The sequence below is a fragment of the Cervus elaphus genome, chromosome 10 (genome assembly GCF_910594005.1).
Source record: "Cervus elaphus chromosome 10, mCerEla1.1, whole genome shotgun sequence".
In the NCBI taxonomy this organism is placed as follows: domain Eukaryota; kingdom Metazoa; phylum Chordata; class Mammalia; order Artiodactyla; family Cervidae; genus Cervus; species Cervus elaphus.
This window is the reverse complement of record NC_057824.1, coordinates 14926994-14947578: the sequence shown is the minus strand read 5'-3', so window position 1 is coordinate 14947578 and position 20585 is coordinate 14926994. Positions and strand designations below refer to the sequence as shown.

The following is a 20585-nucleotide window of genomic DNA, read 5'->3' as shown; positions in this document are numbered from 1 at the left end:
GCAAGGAGACCCATTCAGTCCATCCTAAAGGACATCAGTCCTGAATATTCATTGGGAGGACTGATGCTGAAGCTGAAACTCCAATACTTTGGCCACCTGATGTGAAGAACTGACTCATTCGAAAAGCTGGGAAGGATTGAAGGCAGGAGGAGAAGGGGACGACAGAGGATGAGATGGTTGGATGGTATCACCGACTCAATGGACATGAGTTTGAGCAAGCTTCAGGAGTTGGTGATGGACAGGGAGGCCTGGTGTGCTGCAGTCCATGGGGTCACAAAGGGTTGGGCACGACTGAACAACTGAACTGAACTGTGTGTTACGGGAGGTGGTGGGGTGCCAGGCTGTGGCATCAGAACATTTGCCGGGCAGAGGAGGTGGCCTTCTTCACGCACCTCAGTGTCTGTGACATGCTGTCCCATCTCTGTAGCCTGGATGCTCTCCTGTGGGTCGTGTGCGGGTGGTGTGTGGTCTGTTGGTCTCAAGGGAGTGAGTTCTAGCCTGGGAGAGAAGGAAGCTCTCTTGATGAGGATACTAGGGAAGGGATGGCCCCAGTGAGTATAAAAGTGTGTAAGGGGCCAAGCTGATTAACATTTAATTGTTAGAAGTATGATCTTGTCCCTGGTCATGCCTAAGGTGTGTCATGGATTTGAGCCTCTGATGCCGTCTTGCTGTGGGTACTGGTTTCTCCAACTCCAGAAAGCTGCAGCTCTGGTGTCTCCAGATCTCCCCTCAGCTGGGTTAATGCACAGAACAGACACATAAAAACACACTTATATGTGAACTCAGGCACAGGGGCGCGCTAAAGTGCAACCTTATTTGGCACCCCTAAGAACGTACAGTCAATAAGTTTTTGAAAAGATGCTTATCTTTACTGATAACCAAGGAAGTGCAAGTTAAGACAACATTGAAACGTCTTTGCCTATCAGATTGGCAAAGATTTAAAAGACTGCTATCAAATGCAATTGGTGAGGGCTGCAGGCATCCTTACATGTCTGATGGGAGCAGAAGTCTGTATTTCTGGGGGGCCGCTTGGCAGCATCTGTTTTGAGATCTTAAGCCCGACAGGTTGCCCCAGCCTGTTTTTTTTGTATAGCACTCATCCTGGTGATTAGAGATCCAGGCCTGGAATTACTCATTTAAAATGGCATATTTACACCAGAAAGTAATGCAGTGTTGTACGTCCATTATATATACATCTATGTCCATTAAATTGAAATAGCGGATGTAGGCAACAGTGAAATTGTCCACCAACAGGATTATTAAACCATGGTGTGTACCACCAGTAAAGGCGTGAGGTAGGTTCTTATGTGCTTCTCTGAAAAGAATTTGAAAAGAGCTGAGCACCGAGCAGGCCGTTAAACGAGCGTTTGCTGGAACGTAGACATGGTCTGGGGGAACTTGTGCCCGACTTCCCACAGGGCGGGGGCGGGGGCTCCCATCTCTTATTTCCTTCCTTAAGCGAGCCTGCAGTACTGTTAGGTTTGACTCCCTCTCCACCCACCCCGGTGCTCAGGGATTGCCGAGATGCACCCTGGGCAGCCTGGGAGGCAGGCGCTGCTCTGAGCCAGTTCAGTGAGCAGCCCTGCTCACCCACCAATCGATGGACGGTCCCCAGGCCCACGTGTGGCAGCCTGCTGTCCCTGGGGGTGGAAGGTGGGGTTTATGGTGGGTGCTGGTCCCCTCTCGCCCCCCTTAGGCCAGCCGCCGCGCTCTGTGCTCGTGGTTTCAGATGTGGGCGGCCTGTGTCAGCCTCCCGCGCGAGGCTCACGTCACTGGTCGGTGCAGTTATCTCCTGAATCAGGCAGAGGGACTTTGCTGCAAGTGCAGGGGCGGCCGGGTGACAAGCCACCTGCAGGTCTCGGGAGCATCACGCCTGCCATGGGCGCCGGCAGCGGCATCTGGAGAGGTGAGTGTCGCCTGGGGTTCTCTACTGCTCAAGTCAGCGTGGACTCTGGGGGACGGGGCAGGTGGCCCGCCAGCCCCGAGCTCAGGAGGAGCGTGAGGGCCACGTTCAGAAGGGCGGCAGGGCGTTTGGGAGGCCACCCTGGTTCATCAACTCTGTCCTGTCTTGGGCATGTCCTGGCGACAGATATGTGCCATAGGAGTGGCGGTGTCCTGGCCTGGCCTGTAAGCGTCGTGGGTGCCACTGGGCAGAGGGGAGGGCGCTGAGCTCGTCAGGTGGAGTTAGCGGTAGGGTGAGGGCCAGGGTCGTTCCTGCCCTCTTGGGGGCAGCGTGTGGGCATTCTAGGGTCAGGTGGCCTCAGCTCGGATGACTGTGAGTGGAGACGGGCTTCAGTCCTGGGGCTGGTAAAGCCCCTGCTCTCGCGCATGCCTTTGAGAGGCTTTAGGTCTGAAGAGGAGTCTGTGGACTCCCCCTGGGACCTGTGGGCAGGGCAGCAGGAGAGGGCAGGCTTCCAGGAGGACTACGCAGCCAAGCAGACAGGGAGGAAGAGGGCTCCTGCTCGAATGTTCCAGAGCCCCCTCCCAGGGGCCCAAGGCGTTAACATCATTTTCTCCAGGCAAGGGTAGGTCTGGGGAGGGTCGGGATGTCTCTTCAGTTGGGAGCAGGTGGGAGAGCACAGCATGAATCAGACGCCCTGCGGGAGCCTGATGCCAGAACTGCGGATGTCCAGCGCGGGCTGCTGGCGGGCCGGGTGGGTGCGGGCGGAGCAGAGCACCCCAGCCCGTCGAACCCCAGGCCGGTGTCTGCATCCTTCCAGCCACGTCATGGACGGAAGGCAGCGACGGTTGGGGGAGAGTGAGCGGCTCGTCCCGAGGCCCTCTGTCCCTCCCATTCCCAGCCTCAGCACCCCCTGCCCTTTGTCCTGGCTCCTGCTCTCTGGGCCCCGTCCACCCCAGGCCCCCTGCATCCCGCCCTCGCCTCGCCCTGGCTCTGGCCTGGCCTTTCCGTGTCCCGGAATGTCCACTGCCCTGAGGCAGGTGCCTGTCCGGCTCGGCCGTCCCAGGACAGGTGACGAGTGCGCCTTCTCGCCGGCCGGCCTCCCTGCCCTGACAGCCCCACTCCCTGCCCTTGCCCAGCAGGGTCCTCGGCCCTTTGCCCTGGGGTGCTGGGTTGCCGTGGTTGCCGGGTCTCAGGCCCGCCTCCTCCGAGTCCAAGCTGCCCCGGGAGCCAGTCTCTGGATTCCTTCCTCCCATCCCAGCAGCGAGGGCAGTGGTGGACCACTGTCATTTCAACCGCAGCCTCCATCCTACCCCCTGCATCTGCTACCTTCTGGGATGGGCAGGGAGAGTAATGGGGTACCCCTCTGTCCCCATGAAAAAATACTGTGTGAAAGGGGACAGGAAGTGGGTGAAGCCAATCTGGAGGGTGTGGTGCAATGCATAAACCCCGCCCTGCGGGCGTCTCACCTGGTGGGGCCTGGGGGAGCTGACCCTGGGAGGTCCCGGCAGGGGTCCAGCTGCATGGCAGCCTACGACTTCATGGCAGGCCGGGCTGGTGGGCTGTGGGCTGGTGGTCATTTGGCCAGACCTTGATGCTGAGGCCAGGGAGGAAACAGGGTTGGGAAAAGGGGCCTGAGCGCTGTGTGCTGAAGGCCGTGTCCAAGGCCCAGTGGGAAGGGACGAGCCAGGTGGGGATGTCGGCCCGGCCCTCTCAGGACTGTGTTGCAGCCGCCCCACGACCTGTCTCCTCTGGGTGTGATTGGGCCTCCCTGGGGCCATCCTGGTGCCTCTTCCAGGATCAGGGAGTAGCTGCTGGGCTTCCTACCCAACCTGGCCCAGTGTCTGCTGTCAAGGATGGGGCGGCCCTGCCTCAAGGGCGGGGGAGGCTTGCAGGCTTGTGTGGAAACTAGGGGGATGTGTGCCCAGTCCAGGAGATGGTGCCCCCGATCCAGCCAGCCTGGGGTCTCTGGCCCTCGGCCTGCTCCCCTGTACGGAGCACAGTGACGGCGCCGCCTCGCCCGGCTCGCTGGGTGTGGACAGTAGCGCTGAGCAGAGGGAGTGTGGGGCCTCCCCGCAGATGGCTGTGGGCTGCTTGCCCTGCCCACCTCTCCCCGGGGTGGCTCCAGGCCTGCCACTTGGCACGAGTGTCCTGTGTGGGTCTGTCCTCCTCACGCCTGACCCGGGGGCCGGCTGAGCTAGGAGCCGCCCACTCCATGCTCCTGAGGCAGCCTGTGGCCCTGCTGGCCGAGGTCTCACAGATGCAATCGTCCCTCCATGCTGTGGCTATGGCTGACCACGCTGGGGCCTGGGCCAGCTCTTGCCTGCAGTGGCAGTGTGCCCCTGCGTCCTAAGTGTCCCCCGCCCCCAACATCCTAAGTGCCCCCTTCCCCCCACATCCTAAGTGCCCCCGCCCCCCACATCCTAAGTGCCCCCCGCCCCCCACATCCTAAGTGCCCCCTTCCCCCCACATCCTAAGTCCCCCTTCCCCTCACATCCTAAGTGCCTCCCGCCCCCCACATCCTAAGTGCTCCCTCCTCCCACATCCTAAGTGCCCCCTTCCCCCCACATCCTAAGTCCCCCTTCCCCCCACATCCTAAGTGCCCCCTTCTCCCCACATCCTAAGGACCCCCTTCCCCTCACATCCTAAGTGCCCCCTTCTCCCCACATCCTAAGTGCCCCCGCCCCCCACATCCTAAGTGCCCCCGCCCCCCACATCCTAAGTCCCCCTTCCCCTCACATCCTAAGTACCCCCTGCCCCCACATCCTAAGTGCACCCTCCCCCCACATCCTAAGTCCCCCTTCCCCTCACATCCTAAGTGCCCCCTTCCCCCCACATCCTAAGTCCCCCTTCCCCTCACATCCTAAGTGCCCCCTTCCCCCCACATCCTAAGTGCCCCCTTCTCCCCACATCCTAAGTACCCCCTTCCCCTCACATCCTAAGTGCCCCCTTCCCCCCACATCCTAAGTGCCCCCTTCCCCCCATATCCTAAGTGCTCCCTCCCCTCACATCCTAAGTGCCCCCTGCCCCCACATCCTAAGTGCCTGCCCCCACATCCTAAGTACCCCCTGCCCCCACATCCTAAGTGCCCCCTGCCCCCACATCCTAAGTCCCCCCGCCCCCACATCCTAAGTGCTCCCTCCCCCCACATCCTAAGTGCCCCCTTCCCCTCACATCCTAAGTGCCCCCTTCCCCCCACATCCTAAGTGCCCCCTTCCCCCCACATCCTAAGTGCTCCCTTCCCCCCACATCCTAAGTGCTCCCTCCCCCCACATCCTAAGTGCCCCCTTCCCTCACATCCTAAGTGTCCCCTTCCCCCCACATCCTAAGTGCCCCCTTCCCCCCACATCCTAAGTGCCCCCTTCCCTCCACATCCTAAGTGCCCTCCCCTCTCCCCTGCATCCTGGTGCTCCCTCTGACCCTGTCTCAGGCTCCCTGAGAGCTGGTTCCCTCCATCCGTGACTGCCCTGGCGGTTTGTGGCAGATGATGCTTTAGTCCAGGGGCGGGTGAGGTCTTCCTGCCTGTTGACCCGACAGGGATCTGTCCTGTGGGTCCATGAAGAGGCTGTGGGGGGTGGGGGAGGGTGTCTGCTTCTGGGAGAGTGGGTGCGGGCTCTGAGTGCTTCCGTGCTGCGGTCTGTGCTTGTCTGCTGCTTTTCTGAGTCCTTATCACCCATCAGGCTTGCATAACCAGGCTGGCCCTGCTTCCTGCGAAGGAGCTATCAGTGTACTATCTGGGGCTGCAAAAATGGGGTGACAGGGCGTCAGCAGCCTGCTCACCCCAAGGTGCTTCCTCGCACACAGCCCCCTGCACTGGGAGCCCCGCCCCAGGGTGCTGTCCTCTGTAGGGCTCCTCGGGACGGACCTGTGGCAGACAGTGTGGGAGGTGCTAGTGGGCGTGTGGACACCTGCTCCCTTTCCTCTGCTGTCCTGGGGCAGAGCCCTGGGACCAGGGACCACGCCCCGCCTCTCATGGGTCTGGTGGGAGCTCACGTGGATGGTACAGCTTACACAGTCGGCCCAGGTGTGACACCAGGGGATCCAGTAGATCTGCCCTTCCGTTGTTGTCCACAACCATGCTCCCCCAACCCTGCCTCCCCTGTGGGAGGGACCTGGGGCCCAGGCTCGGAGCGTTGCCTGCTGGACAGACCTGGACACGTGGCTGATTCAGAGTCCAGCGACCTGGGAGGCCTGAGCTTGAGCTCCTGCTGGTGCCGCTCCCCTGCGGTGCTCAGCCTCCTTCACAGGATGGGATGAGGGGGCAGGTGGTGACTTGCTTGAAGCGCCCCCCCCCCACAGTGCCACCTCGGGGGGGTGCTCTCTACATGGCCCTTCAGCCCAGCCTTTTCCAGGTTGGACCTTGCAGAGCGAAGTTCTGATGCGAGAGGCGGGCATTTGCTTCCTGCTCTGCGCCTGGCTCGGCCTGGGGGTCCCTGTCCTGGGGGACAGAGGAGGTGAGGGCTGGCTCAGGCTGTGGGGGGTGTGGGTGCAGAGCGTGGCAGGGTCTGGGCTGCTGGTGCTGGTCTTCCGCAGACCAGTTGGAGCTTCGGCCTCACCCGGGGCGCACGGTCAGAGCCCGTCCCCTCGGGGCGCCCAGCCCCGCCGTGGTCACCTTGGGGCTCCTTCTCTCAGGCCTGCCCTGTCAGAGGGGGTCAGCGCCAGGCCCTCCCCCTCCCCTGGCCCTGCCCCGAGGCAGCCACGGTGGACTTGCCACGGTCGCTGTTCCCAGGGCCAGGGCCTGGGGCTTTCACCTGCTACAATAACAACATCCTCAGGATTGAGTGCCGCTGGCCTGGCCCAGCGCCAGGCCAGGGAGCCGGCTCCTGGCTGCTCTTCACCAGGTGAGGCTGGAGGGCGGGGAGGGCAGGGGGCCGGAGGGGGGCCATGGTCCCTTGGTGCCCACACACGTCCTTTCCAGCAACCTCGCGCTGGGCAGCGAGCACAAGTGTGTCTTCTGGGCCGGCATTTGCACCGTGGAGCTGCCGCCCGAGGAGGTCCTCGTGCCTGCTGACAACTTCACCATCACCTTCCACCACCACGTCTCTGGGAAGGAGCAGGTCAGCCTGGTGGATCCACAGTATCTGCCCCGGAGACACGGTGAGACCTGGGTTGGGCACGTTGACGGGGATCCCCCTGACCACAGAGCCCACCGCCCATAACCCCCGCCACCCAGTCAGTGCTCCCGGTCCCTGTGGACAGATCCAGGACTTGCAGCAGGTGGGGCCCAGGGGGCGGGGGGCGGGCCCACTCGTTGCTTGGGGGCTCGGGTCCGGAGGAGGATGGAGGCGCAGGGCTTTGAGTCGGGGCAGGAGCTGCAGCGTGGGCCCCTTGAAAGGCACTTCAGGCGCACCAGGAAGAATGTGCAGCAGCTGCTTAGATTTGAGACACGCCTTCACTGCCTCGGGTTGGAGGAAGTCATAGCTGTCTCGTCCCACCTGGGCCTTCTCTGGACCAGTCTCCCAGTGAGACCTTGCTCTGAGAGGGCCTCGGTCACACCCTCATCTTTCCCGGGAATCTTTCTGATCCCCAGTCTCGGACGTGCTGACCCACACACCCTCACGTGGCTTTGTCCTGTTTCAGTGAAGCTGGACCCCCCCTCGGACTTGCAGAGCAACGTCAGCTCTGAGCACTGTGTCCTGACCTGGAGCATCAGTCCTGCCTTGGAGCCGCTGGCCACGCTCCTCAGCTATGAGCTTGCCTTCAAGAGGCAGGAGGAAGCCTGGGAGGTAAAGCTGGGTCGCCCACCCTGGGGCCCATCTCTCCTGGAAGCAGCAGGAGACGCTGCTCTTCCCACCCAGGGTGCTCTCACCTTGGAATTACAAGGAAGGCAGTGATCAGAGCCAAGTCTATGTGAGTGCAGAGTGCGTGTGTGCGCGTGTTCACAGGGCCTGCCTGTGTGGATGAGTGTGCACACAAGTGAATGGACGTATGCGTGCGGACAGGTGCAGTGTGCCCGTGTGCGTGTCCTCGAGGGCTGACGACCCAGTCTCACCACCAGCATCTCCCGACTGTCCTCGTCCCCAGTGGGCTCGGCACAAGGATCACATCGTTGGGGTGACCTGGCTCAAACTTGAAGCCGCCGAGTTGGACCCCGGTTCTGCCTATGAGGCCCGGCTGCGCGTCCAGATGGCCACCCTAGAGGGTGAGGTGGCGGAGGAAGAGGGATACAACGGCGTGTGGAGTGACTGGAGCCAGCCTGCCTGCTTTGCCGCCCCCTTGAGACGAGGTGGGCGCTGCCGTGGCCGCTGCCCCCTGGGGTCTGGGTGGGGGCCCCTGCCTGCCTCCAAGTGTCCCACCTTTCCCCCTCCTAACCCCTCTCCCTGAGGTGGTCAACAGGGTCAGCTTGGGGGTCTCCCGGGAGTGACTGTGGCCCCAGGCCCTGCTGCTGCCCATGGAGCCAGGTGTGGCCTCGTCTGCTTAGGGTGGCCTGGCTGACCCCGTGGACAGAGGTCCTGAAGGATCGCAGACCCTGTTGAACCTGTGGATGGAAAAGGCGAGGCCCGGGGGTGGGTGCCTCACCAGGGTGCTCTTGCAGGCATGAAACAAACCTCCAGGCCTGTCACGTACTTTCCCTGTGGCCCAGGTGCTCGTCTGGATGCCTTGCCAGGCGAGTCAGAGGGACACAGCCCTGGTCCTTCTCGCCGCAGGTCGCCTGGTCCCTGCTCTGGGGCAGGCCGACAGCACCCTGGTCGCTGTGTCCATCTTCCTCCTGCTGAGCAGCCTGACCTACTTACTGTTCAAACTGTCACCCAGGTGGGTAGCCAGGGGTGTGTGTGAGAGCATGTGCTTGCGTGCGTGTGATCGTGTGTGTGTGTGACCCTGGGCGAGGGAGGGGTCAGGCTTTTCCTTGGGTCAAAGGAAAGCCCTTGAAGCCTGGCCACACGTGATGTGACCTGGCTGATGTTTTCAGAGAGGAAGCTCATGGTACAAGTGAGGAGGAGGCCTGCGGGGCAACCAGCAGCAGTGTCCAGACGGAGGCAGGTGTGGGAGCTGGCAGGAGAAGCAGAGATGGAGCAAAGGGGAGGGAAGTGCCAGGGTCTCAGGAACAGAAACTGACCGGACGTGCGGGTGCATGCAACGTGACCTGTGGCCCCTGAGGCCAGCCCTGGTGTGGGGAATCTGGCCAGGCCCCTGGGGAGGCTGCTGAGGTTGACCTGGACCTGCCGGGTTGGAGCCCAGTGTGCCGTCCTCAGGGGAGGACCATTGGGTTCTGGGTGGGTAGATGCTCAGGAAGAAATCAGGTGGGTTTCCTGGAGGTGCTGCCTCCCTCTCAGACTGAGGACAAAGCTGGGCACCTCCACTGCATGGCTTGGTATAACTCAGTTCTGTGGGGTCACCTGCGCGGGGGCCATAGGTGCCAGGTGTCAGACCTGGACCCAGTGAGGGGAGAGCGCACACAGGCCCGCTGCCAGAAGGAGCCAAGGTCCCTGCAGTGACTGCTGGAGCGGGGCCGTGAGGAGCCCCTGGCCAGGTCTCTGCAGCCTCTGACTGCTGTCTCTTGGCTGCAGGATGAAGACAGCCTTGTACCAGGATGTGCCGTCCCCAGGCCCATTCTTCCAGCCTCTGTACAGCGTGCACAACGGGGACTTCCAGGTTTGTGATCCTGCGGGCCAGGGCTGGGGGTGGGGCTGGGGTGCCCAGATGTCCGGCCTACCCAGGATGTGGGCTTGGGTGAGGCTTGGGGGCCTCTGTCAGTGCTTTGAGCTTTTTTAGTGTATACAGTGGCCTGTAGAGTATATATATAGATATATACACACTGACTCAAATGGGCAAGAAGAAAATTAGCTTTGTCGTCTTGCTGAGTGCTTTTTCCTCTTGTGTCTCTGATTTCATTGCTGACGGAAAAGCGTGAAGATTCTTGTGACATTGCCTCTTCTGGTTTGCAGCAGCCCTTTGAGGTGCCAGCTCGGGGGGCTGTGTCTTCTGCTGCCCTGGGGCCGTCCCTGGTCCCTGGGCTACCCTGGTGGCCACTGTGGAGGGCCTGGCCCCTCAAGGCCCGCTGGGTGGCGTGATGAGTTGATCTCCCACCCCCGACATGCTGCCCTTGTGGGCTCTCACAGGCCATGCTGAGGACAGCCTGGTGGCCCGCGGTTCCTGCTGCTGGCCGGGTGCCCCTGCCCCACAGGCGGAAGAAGCAGCAGGGGAGCGCTACGGTGGTCGCTGGTGCCACTGTCTCGGGCCCCTTGCTTTGTCAGAGGATGCCTGGGGTCTGCTGACCGGCTCTGCCCGGGTTCTCCCTGCTGGCCCTGCACGGCTGGGTTCCGCCTGGCCCTTTTCTCTCTTAACAGAAAGTATGGTTTTTAAGGTTGTCATCGAGAGAGACAATTTGGAGCTTAAAGCTGAGCCCTTGATCAGGGCTGTGGGGCAAAGGTTACCCTGAGCTCCCCTTCTGGGCTATAGGCACCCAGCCCCTTGCCTGTGGAACCACAGGAGCCGCCGGGGGTTAGTTAGACCCCCCAGGACGTGGTCTGGAGCCACGGACTGGCTCTCCGATGGAAGGTGTGTGTGCTGCACTTGATGGAGATCCCTGTCCCCATGTATGAAACAGCTTCTTAAAAAATTCATTTCCATGATGGTTGGTCATAGGGTATTGGTTCTACAAGAGGACCTTGCTGTTTATCCGTCGTGTATGTAATAGTTTGTGTCTGCTAGCCCCAAGCTCCCAGAATATCCCTCCCCCACCCCCTTGGCAATCACAAGTGTCTTCTATGTCCAGGAGCCTGTTTCTGTTTTGTAGACACGTTCACTTGTGTCGTATAAGTGATCTCACATGGTATTTGTCTTTGTCTGACTTATTTCACTTAGTATGATAATCTCTGATTGCAACTGTGTTGCTGCAAATGGCATTATTTCATTCTTTTTATGACTGAGTTTTATTCCATTGTGTGCGTGTGTACACACACACACACACACAAACATCTTCTTTATCCATTCACATATTGATGGACATTTAGATTGTTTCTATGTCTTGGCTATTGTGCATAATGAACAGTGAACATTGAGGTACATGTATCTTTTTTAAAAAAATTATATATTTTTAATTGGAGGGTAGTTGTTTTACAATATTGTGTTGGTTTCAGTTATATATATATATATATATATATATATATATATATATATATATATACACATATATGTATGTATGCATGTCCCTTACCTCTTGAAACTCCCTCACATCTCCTACCCCTCTAGGTTGTCACAGAGCATCAGATTTGAGCTCCCTGCCTCATGTAGCAAAGTTCTACCAGCTGTCTAATTTTACACACGGTGATGCATGTATCTTTTTGAATTAGAATTTTGTCTGGATATGTGCCCAGGTGTGGGATTGCTGGATCATATGGTAGCTCTGTTTTTTTCTTTTAAGGAGCATCCATACAGTTTTCTGCAGTGGATGACCAGTTTATTCCCACTAACAGTGTAGGAGGGTTCCCTTTCCTCTACACCCTCTGCAGCATTTATTGCTTGTTTTATTTATTTTTGTATTTTTGTTTGTGCGGGGTCCTCGTTGCTGTGTGTGTGCTTTCTCTGGTTGTGGTGAGCGAGGACTACCCTCTGTGGCTTTGTGCAGGCTTCTCCCTGCAGTGACGTCTCTTGTTGGGGAGCATGAGCTCTAGGCCCGTGGGCTTCTGTACTCACAGCATGCGGGCGCAGTAGTTGTGACGCACAGGCTTAGTTGCTCCATGGCACGTGCGATCTTCCTGGACCAGGGATCGAACCCACGTCCTCTGCATTGGCAGGTGGATTCTTATCCACTGTACTGCCAGGGAAGCCCTATTTGTAGCTTTTAATGATGGTCATTCTGACCTGTGTGAGATGGTACCTCATTGTAGTTTCTATTTGCATTTCTCTAATAATTACTGATGGCGAACATTGTTTCATGTACCTCTTGGCCATTTGTGTTTCTTCTTTGGAGAAATGTCTTTTTCAGTCTTTCGCCCATTTTTTGATTTTTTCTTTTTTGATGTTGTTAGTGAGTTGTATGAGCTGTTTGTATATTTTAAAAATTAATCCCTTGTTGGTCACATTGTTTGCAAATATTTTCTCCTAGTCTGTATGTTGTCTTTTCATTTTCTTTATGGTTTCCTTTGTTGTGGAAAAGCTTGTTAGCTTGATTAGGTTGCATTTGCTTATTTTTATTTCTGTTGCCTTGGGAGACTGACCTGTGAAAACTTTAGTATGATTTATGTTAGGGAATGTTTTGCCTATGTTCACTTCTAGGAGTTTTATAGTGACATGTCTTATGTTTAGATCTTTAAGTCATTTTGAATTTTTTTGTGTGTGCATGGTGAAAGGGAGTGTTCTAACTTCGTTGATTTATATGCAGAAACAGCTTCCTTTTGGAGGTGGGGGGCCTCCTGTGGTCCCACAGAGGGGTCCAGGTCTGCTGACTTTGGCCCAGAGGTGCTAGGCCCAACAGCACCGTGTGTGTGCATGTGTGCGTGTGTGCATGTGTGTGCGTGTGTGTGCATGTGTTTGTGTGTGTGTGTGTGGGTAGTGGGGTTGGGGTGAGGGGCCCGTATCTACACTCTGGCTTAGGTCTCTGTGAGCCCCGGGCCCTGTGTGGGGGGTGTGGGGAGGGAGGGGGCCTGTGCCGAGGCTGGGCTGGCCCGTGGCGGGTGGACAGGGCGCTCTGGGCCTCTGGGTGTGGCTGTCTGGAGAGCTTCGTGCAGAAGGGGCGGCTGCTCCCATGCTGAGTCCTGAACACGCCTCCTGAGGCCTGCCCTCCTGCTGCTCTATTCTAGACCTGGATAGGGGCCTGCGGAGCCGGCCCAGAGGCCAGCCGGGACCATGTTGGCCCCCCACGAGGAGCCCTCCAGGAGGCCCGTGTCCGGGAGGCCGTTGCTTTGCTGCACTGTGACCCAGCGGACGCCTGGCCGTCGGCGGGCCTGGAGGAGGAGGGCGGCCCTGGGCCCGGGCTCCCAGCAGGTGTGCTGCCAGCGGGACGCGTGGAGCAGGCGGCGCCGTCGCCCGCCTACCTGCCTCAGGAGGACCGGGCCTCTGCGGGCCACCCCTGGCTGGCGCCCCCCCAGTGTGAGGGCCTCAGCGGCGACTACTGCGCCCTGGACTGCTCTGCGGGGAGCTGACCCCTGCCTTCCCGGGAAGCGTGGAGCTCTGCGCACCCCCCCAACACCGCCCCCCCACCCCCCGTGGCATTTTCTGTGACTGGTCGAGCCTGGATTCCCAGCCGGGAGGTGCTGTGTGGACAGGCCCGTGGTGCTGCAGCCTGTCCATTCTGCAGCTCGTGGACCAGCGGCCCTGGAGCTGACCTGTGACCGGCACTGGACCTCCTGCGCAGGACCACCCATGCGGTGGTCAGGTGTCGGGTCTGGGTGGAGGCAGGTGGGCTCTCCCCCCACCCCACACCTGTGGGCCTGGGCCTCTGCCCTCAGCGTCCTGCCATCCTGGCCCCCATCCACCACTCCCCTCCCTGCTTCCGGGCTTAACCCCAGGCCCCTCGGAGAAGCGAGGTGTTGGGCCCACAGCCTGTTCTGCCCTCAGCCCCTTGAGAGGCCAGTCTGGGCCGCGTGGACACAGGTGAGACGCAGCGATGAGGCTGAGGGTCCGCTTTCTGTGCCTCCCTGGGCTCCCTCCCCTACCGAGATTAAACGGGACGAATGGCTGTTTCAAATTGCTGATGGCTGGGGGGCGGGCCCAGAGGACATGGAGGGGAGCTGCGGTCTGCTGCTCGGGGTTTCTGGGGGTGCTCAGTGACCAGCTCAGGGAGGCCCCCCTGCTCCTCCTCCTCATCCTCCCAGGGGCCCCAGGAAGCTGCGAGCTATGGCCAGAGCCCCAAGGGTCAGGGCCAGAGTGACCGCCTGCCGTGGCCTTGGTCTGTGACCTTCTGTCACCTGCCTGTCACCTTCTCCGTGGTCTGGAGAAAGGGGGGCAGGGCAGAGGGCGCCTGTCTGTCCCCCGGTACTGCTGCAGCAGTGTACCACAAGCTGGGTGGCTTAGAACAGCAGAAATTCATGGTCTCGCAGTTCTGGGGGCTGGAAGTGTGAAATCACAGTGTTGGCGGGGCCGCGGGGATTCCAGTGAGGACCTGACTCAGGCTGTGCCTGGCTTGGGTGATTCCTGGCTTGAGGCTGCACAGCTCCAGCCTCACAAGGGCCCTGACTTCTGTCCAGGGCCCCTCTTTATACCAGTGTCATCACAGTGGATCAGGGCTGACCTGAAAGACTTGCTCTATTTTGGCTGAATTATGGGCTGAGACCCTGTTTCTATAAAAGGTCATGTTAGCAGGTACTGGAGTAGGACTTCCCCTTTCTGGGCAATGTCCCTGCCTCTGCCAGACGTCTCTGAATCCTTGCTGGTCCCGGGGTGCCAGGGTCCCTCCGGGGCCTCCCTAGCACTCTCCCTGGGCCTCACACACAGACCCTGTCCCGTCTGACTGCGGGACTTGGGTCTGGCACTGGGGTCATCTGTTTAGCAAGGGCGGCCGGGCCTGCCCTGAGGTTGGAAGTGCTGACATATTGCAGGTGGGATAGATGGAGGCCTGTCTCCTGGTTGCTGGGCCGGAGAGGCACCTCCCTGTGTTCTGAGCAGAGAGAAGCAAAGCCTCCCCAGGTCCTGAAGGCACAGGTCCCTCTGGCTCAGACAGGCCCCCCACCCCGCCCCACTGCATGCTGTAGCCCTGAGGTTTGTGGAGAGCCACAGGCGGGACCAGGCAGGACCCCAAGTGTATCTTTAGTTTCCAGAGAGTGGAGGTTTGTGGACGGAAGTGAGGCGCAGGCACCCTCTGCTCTAACCAAGGGTAAAAATACCAGTGTGAATCCACTTCCTAGAGCCGGCCCTGGGGAGCCCCAGGCCAGTGTATTTATAGTCGCATCTGTGTGGCTCCGGCAGCACATGTGGGCCTGAGCCCCGCAGGCTAGACGGCTGGGCACCGTGTTCGTTTGATTCACACACTTGGTCCTGCTCTTGCCTGAGTGAGAAGCCACTTTTAGAGGCAGAATGCAGATGGGCCATGCCTGCCCCTCAGGACAACCTGAGCCAGGTGCCTATACACAGTGAGGCTCAGGAAACACTAATTTCCACCTGTTCTGGGAAACGACCCTTGGCAACTGCACACCGAGACCCCATGAGCCCTGATGAGGGGTCGCGGATCCCCATGCGCCGGTGAAGGAGGCCGGGAAGGTGGCCTGGGACTTGACGAGGGAGCTGCCGGAGGGAGGAGCTGAGTGACAGTGTGGCCGGGGCACGAGTATCCAGAGGGTGGCGGGCCGGGCCCCGTGGCAGCCGGGCCGTGGCCGGCCCTGAGGCTCTGCCGGGGCGGGGGCTGCCTGGGGGGCTCAGGGCGCTGTGTCTCTGGCTGTCGATGCGGTGAAGTTTATATAGGATGGAATGAACCATTTTAAAGTGTAGGCTCCTGTGACATTCAGTGCGTCTGTCCTGTCACCTCTGTCTAGTTTTCACGCTGAAGGGAAAGCCTCTAAGCACCCACCCCCTCTCCACCCTCCCTGTGACCTCCGGCCCCCACAGCCCACTTTCTGTCTTATGATTTACCTACTGTGGATATTTCATACAAATGGCGTGGTATAGTACATGGCGTTTAGTGTTCTTTTCTTTTCCTCTTAGTGTAGTGGTTCTGAGGTATGTCCACATTCTAGTGGACAGTCTATGGACAGACTGCACGCTCGTCCTTAGACAGATGTTTGGGTTATTTCCGCATTTTCACTCTTGGGAACTGTGCTGCTATGAAAGATACTGTATAAGTTTTTGTTTGAATACCTGTTTTCAACTCTTTGTGTGTGTTCCTAGGTTTATACTTGATAGATTATGTGTTAACTCTGTGTTCATCTTTTTGAAGAATTGCCAAACTGTTTTCCACAGTGGCTGCAATGTTACATGCCCATTGGCAGTGTACTATGGCTCCACGTTCTGCATATTTTTTTCCAACTCGTTAGTGTCCTTTTTTTTTCATTTCTTTTTTTCCTTTTGTGAATTAAGTTGTTTTGATAACAGCCATTCTAATGGATGTGAAGCGGTGCCACACTGGTTTTTATTCGTGTATCCTTGACAGCTAATGATGCTGAGCAGCTGTTCGTGCCATCTGTGTATCTTGTTTGGAGATAAGTCCTTTGCCCATTTTAAATTTGGGTTGTTTATCCCTTTGTAGCTGAGTTGTAAGAGCTCTCTGTATATTCTGGATACAAGATGCTTATCAGACTTGTGATTAGCAAATATGTTTTTCTATTCTGTAGGTTTTTTTTTTCACTTTCTTGAGAGTATCCTTTGAAGCACAGAAGCTTTAAGTATTTGTGAAGTGCAGTTAATTTATGTTTTATCTTACTGCCTGTGTTTTTGTTGTCATACCCAAGAAGTCATTGCTAAACCCGGTGCCAGTGAGCACGTGAAAAGATGTTCAGCATCACTAGCCATCAGGGAAGTGAGAAAACCACAGTGAGAGGGAATTCCCTGGTGATCTTGTGGTTCGGAGTTTGTGCTTTCACTGCCAAAGACCCAGGTTCAATCCCTGGTTGGGGAACTAAGATCCCACAAGCCTCACGGCTCAACCCACACAAACAAAAACAGAAATAACCCACAGCAAGATACCACTTCGCATCTATTAGAATGGCTACTATAAAAAGAAAAGAAAGAGGAAACTACTGTTGGCAAGGATGTGGAGAAATTGGAACCCTGAAGAACTGCCGTGCAGCATGTGGGGTCTTCCTGGTGCAGTGATGGGATCTGTGTGCGCTGCGTTGGGAGGTGGATTCACCCCATCAGACCACCAGGGAAACCCCTGTGATTTGTCTTTTTATTCTCTTAACAGCGTCTTTCATGAGGTAGACATTTTAAACTTTAATAGACAGCATCATGTTTTCTTTTCTTTCATGGACTAGTGTTTGGTGTTTTATTTAAAAAACTCATACCAAACCCAAGATTATATAGAGTTTCTTCTATAATGGTTATGATTTTGCATTTGAAAAATTAATGTTTACAGACCATTCTGAGTGAATTTTTGTGTGAGAGTATTTGTATCTACATTCATTTTTCTACGTGGCTTCCAGTTGTTTCCTGGCCATTTGTGGACACACTTCCTTCCTCTATTACACACTTCCTTTCTCTCTGAAGCTGTCCGTTTGGCTGGTCACTTGACTAGATTCACATGGGTCTATTTTTGTGCTTTCTGTTCTGTTCTATGTCTCTCTCTGCTCTCCAGCATCACACTCTTCATTTCTATCTCTTTATCATAAGTTTTTGGGTTTGAACGATGGGTTTCTGTAACTTTGTTGTTTAGTCTTCTGTCCTCTCCTTTAGGTTTTGAAACAGTTTGTCAAATATGTTTGGGAGGAATTTGACTGAGATTCTGTTGAATCTACAGAAAGAATGAGCCTTTTAACAACGTTGAGTGCATTGCTCGTGAACAAGGAAGAGCTCTGTATTTTATAATCTGTGCTCACCTGAGTGTCACTGTTTTCTGCACGCATGCATATATATATTTTGTAAGCTTTATACTTCAGGGTTTTAATTTTTGTGGTGCTATTGTAACTTTTTTAGATTATACAGATTCCAGGTTGTCCCGTGCATTACTGCTGATATTGCCGTGGTCCCTTTGGGCTGCTGTCACAAACTACCACAGACAGTGGCCCATCCCATGAACAGTAGAAATCTATGTCTCATTGCTCTGGAGGCTGACAGTCAGGGTTGGGGTACCAACCTGGCAGGGTGAGGACTCTTTTTTGGTGGCAGACTTCTCCTTGTGTCTCACGCGGGGGAGAGGGGCTGGGGTCTGTCTCCTTCATAAGGGCACGAGCCCCACTCCTGGGGACCCCACCCTCATGACCTATTGCCCGCCAAGGGCGGCCCCGCCTACTGTGTGTGGATCTGGGGGCACGCAAGCATTCAGACACAGCACTCTTGAAACAGAGAGTCAGTTGACTTAGGTTGACCTTTACTTTGCTTTTTGTTCTCCATTTTCCGATCAAGGCACAGGACTGGTGGGCTCTCCTTCAGTTGGAATTTCTAAATTATGACGTTGAATAATCACAGCACTGAATTTCAGAAATTCACTAGGACTGTCTGAGGGGATGAACTGGACACTGCTGAACTGTGAGTGGGATGTGTTGGGCACTGTGTCCTGGAGGACAGCAGGGGTCCCCCACACCATTGAACTCTGTCCTGTGAGGGGTGCATGGCATTATTTTTAAATTTACCCAAACCAGAATTTATTAAAAATTTACTATTCTGGTTTTTAATGGAAGTATACTCATCATGAAATATTTCTGAAGCAAGTCAAAATTTGATTGGCAGCAGGGAGTCCTGGCATGCTGCCATCCATGAGGTTGCAGAGTCGGACACGACAGAACAGCAACAAATTGTAATAGTATGTAAAATACTGTCTTTTTGTTAGACATGGAACTCCTACATCAGATAAAATGTTGGGTTGACCAGAAAGTTCGTTTTTTTCCATACAGTGACTCTAGTAGCGCTTAGTTGTGTTTAACTTCATTCAAAAGAAGCAATTTTATTAGACTGTAATGTGACAGCTGTCATACCAGCATGCATTTAAAAATAGCTTACCAAAATTGGTAGATTTTTGTATAGCCATTTTAGTAATGAAAATGGAAGGAAAAAAGCAACATTTTCAGCATATTATGCTTTATTATTTTAAGAAAAATAAAAGGGCAACAGAAATGCAAAAAAGATTTGTGCAGTTTATGGAGAAGGTGCTGTGACTGATTGAATGTGTCAGAAGTGGTTTGTGACGTTTCGTGCTGGAGATTTCTTGCTGGATGATGCCCTACAGTCAGGTAGACCAGTTGAGATTGAGAGTGATCAAGCTGAGATTTTTTTGAGGACAATCCATGTTACACTACGAGGGAGACAGTGGGCATACTCAAAATATCCAAATCAGTTGTTAAACATCATTTGTACCAGCTTGGTTATGTTAATCACTTAAATGTTTGGGTTCCAAATAAGTTAAGAAAACCTTCTTGATCTTATTTTCACATGTGATTCTCTACATAAGCATAAGGAGAACATTCTGTTTTTAAAGCAAGTTGTGACAAGCGATGAAAAGTGGATACAGTACAATAATGTGGAACGGAAGAGATTATGGGGCAAGCAAAATGAACCACCACCAGCCACACCCAGGTTGGTCTTCATCCAAAGAAGGTGATGTCGTGTATATGGTGGGAGTGGGAGTCCTCTATTATGAGCTCCTTCCAGAAACCAAACGATTAATTCCAATAATGCTCCCAGTGCTCTTCAGTTATACCAACTGAAGGCAGCACTCAACAAGAGGTGTCTGGAATTAGTCAACAGAAAACAAATAATCTTCCATCAAGATACTGCAAGACCAAGTGTTTCCTTGATGGCCAGGCAAAAACTGTTAACAGCTTGGCTGGGAAGTTCTGATTCATCTGCTGTGTTCACCAGACATTCCACCTTCAGATGTCCATGTATTTCGGTCTTTACAAAATTCTCTTAGCAGAGAAAATATCAATACCCTGGCAGAGTGCCAAAGGCACCTGGAACAGTTCTTTGCTCAAAAATATAAAAAGTTTTGGGATGATGGAATTATGAGTTGTTAAGTTGCCTGAAAATTGGCAGAAGGTAGTAGAACAAAATGAATATGTTGTTCAATAAAGTTCTTGGTGAAAATGAAAAATGTGTCTTATCTTTACCTAAAGACCAAAGGAACCCTTTGGCTAACCCAATATGTAAGTGTAGCTTGATATTAAAATCAGAATGTGTTAAAGGTCAATGAACATTCAGTTGTTAATGGTAAGCCAGCATTTCTTTTTGCAGTTTTGAATTGGTATTGAGCTGGTGTGAGGTGATACCTCTTTAGACTTTTGATTTGCATTTCTCTGGTAATTAGTGATGGTGAGCGTTTTTCTTGTGCGTAATGGCAGACACTAAGACTTCCTCAGAAATACCCTCCTAATCTCCGGCCCATGTCTTCTGGGACTGTTGGTGTTTTTATATTGAGCTGCAGGAGCTGTTTGTTTTGGAGATGAATTCTTGGGATTATATATGTTTGCAAATATTTCCCCTCTACTTAGGGTTGTCTTTGTCTTTCCTTTAGGGTTTCCTTTCCTGTGCAAACTTTTTAAGGGATAGCTAGTTCCTGTTTTCTTATTTCATGTTTATTTTTCATTATTCTAAGAGGTGGATTGTAAAAGAACTTGATGTAATTATTGGAAAAGTGTGTCTTTTCTATATTTTTCTCAAGAATTTCATGGTATTCGAGTTTCCGGTAAGATCTTTATACTTTGTGGAGTTTATTTTCGTGTGTGGTGTTAGGGAGTCTTCTAGTCTCCTTCTCGTTTTCATTAAGTAACCTCCACACTATCCTTCATAACGGTTGTTACCAGTTTGCATCCTGGGCCTTGGTGCAGGAGGCTTCCCTCTTCTCCACATCCTGGGCAGCACGTGTTGTTTGTATTGTTTTTGATGATGGCCATTCTGTCTGGTGTGAGGTGATTAGTCCACGCACTTCTGATTTAATAGTGAGTGGAGTGGGTTTCCCTGTGCTTGTTGATCTTTTACAGGGTATAATTTACCACTTGAAATTGGCTTCTTGAAAGTGTGCACTATTTTGAATTCTTTTTTTTTTCTCATTTATTTGTATTAGTTGGAGGCTAATTACTTTACAATATGGTAGTGGTTTTTGCCATACATTGACATGAATCAGCCATGGATTTACATGTGTTCCCCATCCCGATCCCCCCTC

The 20585-nt window shown here is 54.7% G+C and overlaps 1 protein-coding gene across 5 annotated transcripts; it reads left to right on the top strand.

Moving 5' to 3' along the window:
* Positions 1 to 214: 214 nt before the first annotated feature.
* On the top strand, positions 215 to 15641 carry LOC122702169 (interleukin-9 receptor-like). 5 transcript variants are annotated; one of them, XM_043915676.1, is made up of 9 exons: positions 215 to 1906; positions 6253 to 6354; positions 6630 to 6741; positions 6819 to 6997; positions 7481 to 7626; positions 7925 to 8126; positions 8548 to 8653; positions 9409 to 9493; positions 12643 to 15641. In XM_043915676.1, exons 1-9 carry the CDS (start codon positions 1663 to 1665, stop codon positions 12982 to 12984), a joined length of 1518 nt encoding a protein of 505 aa, XP_043771611.1. In that variant the 5' UTR covers positions 215 to 1662; the 3' UTR covers positions 12985 to 15641. The 5 variants fall into 5 exon arrangements, with proteins under 5 accessions (XP_043771611.1, XP_043771614.1, XP_043771613.1 ...); XM_043915679.1 differs by lacking the exon at positions 6253 to 6354 and having other exon boundaries at positions 7486 to 7626; XM_043915678.1 differs by lacking the exon at positions 6253 to 6354.
* The last annotated feature ends 4944 nt before the right edge of the window (positions 15642 to 20585 follow it).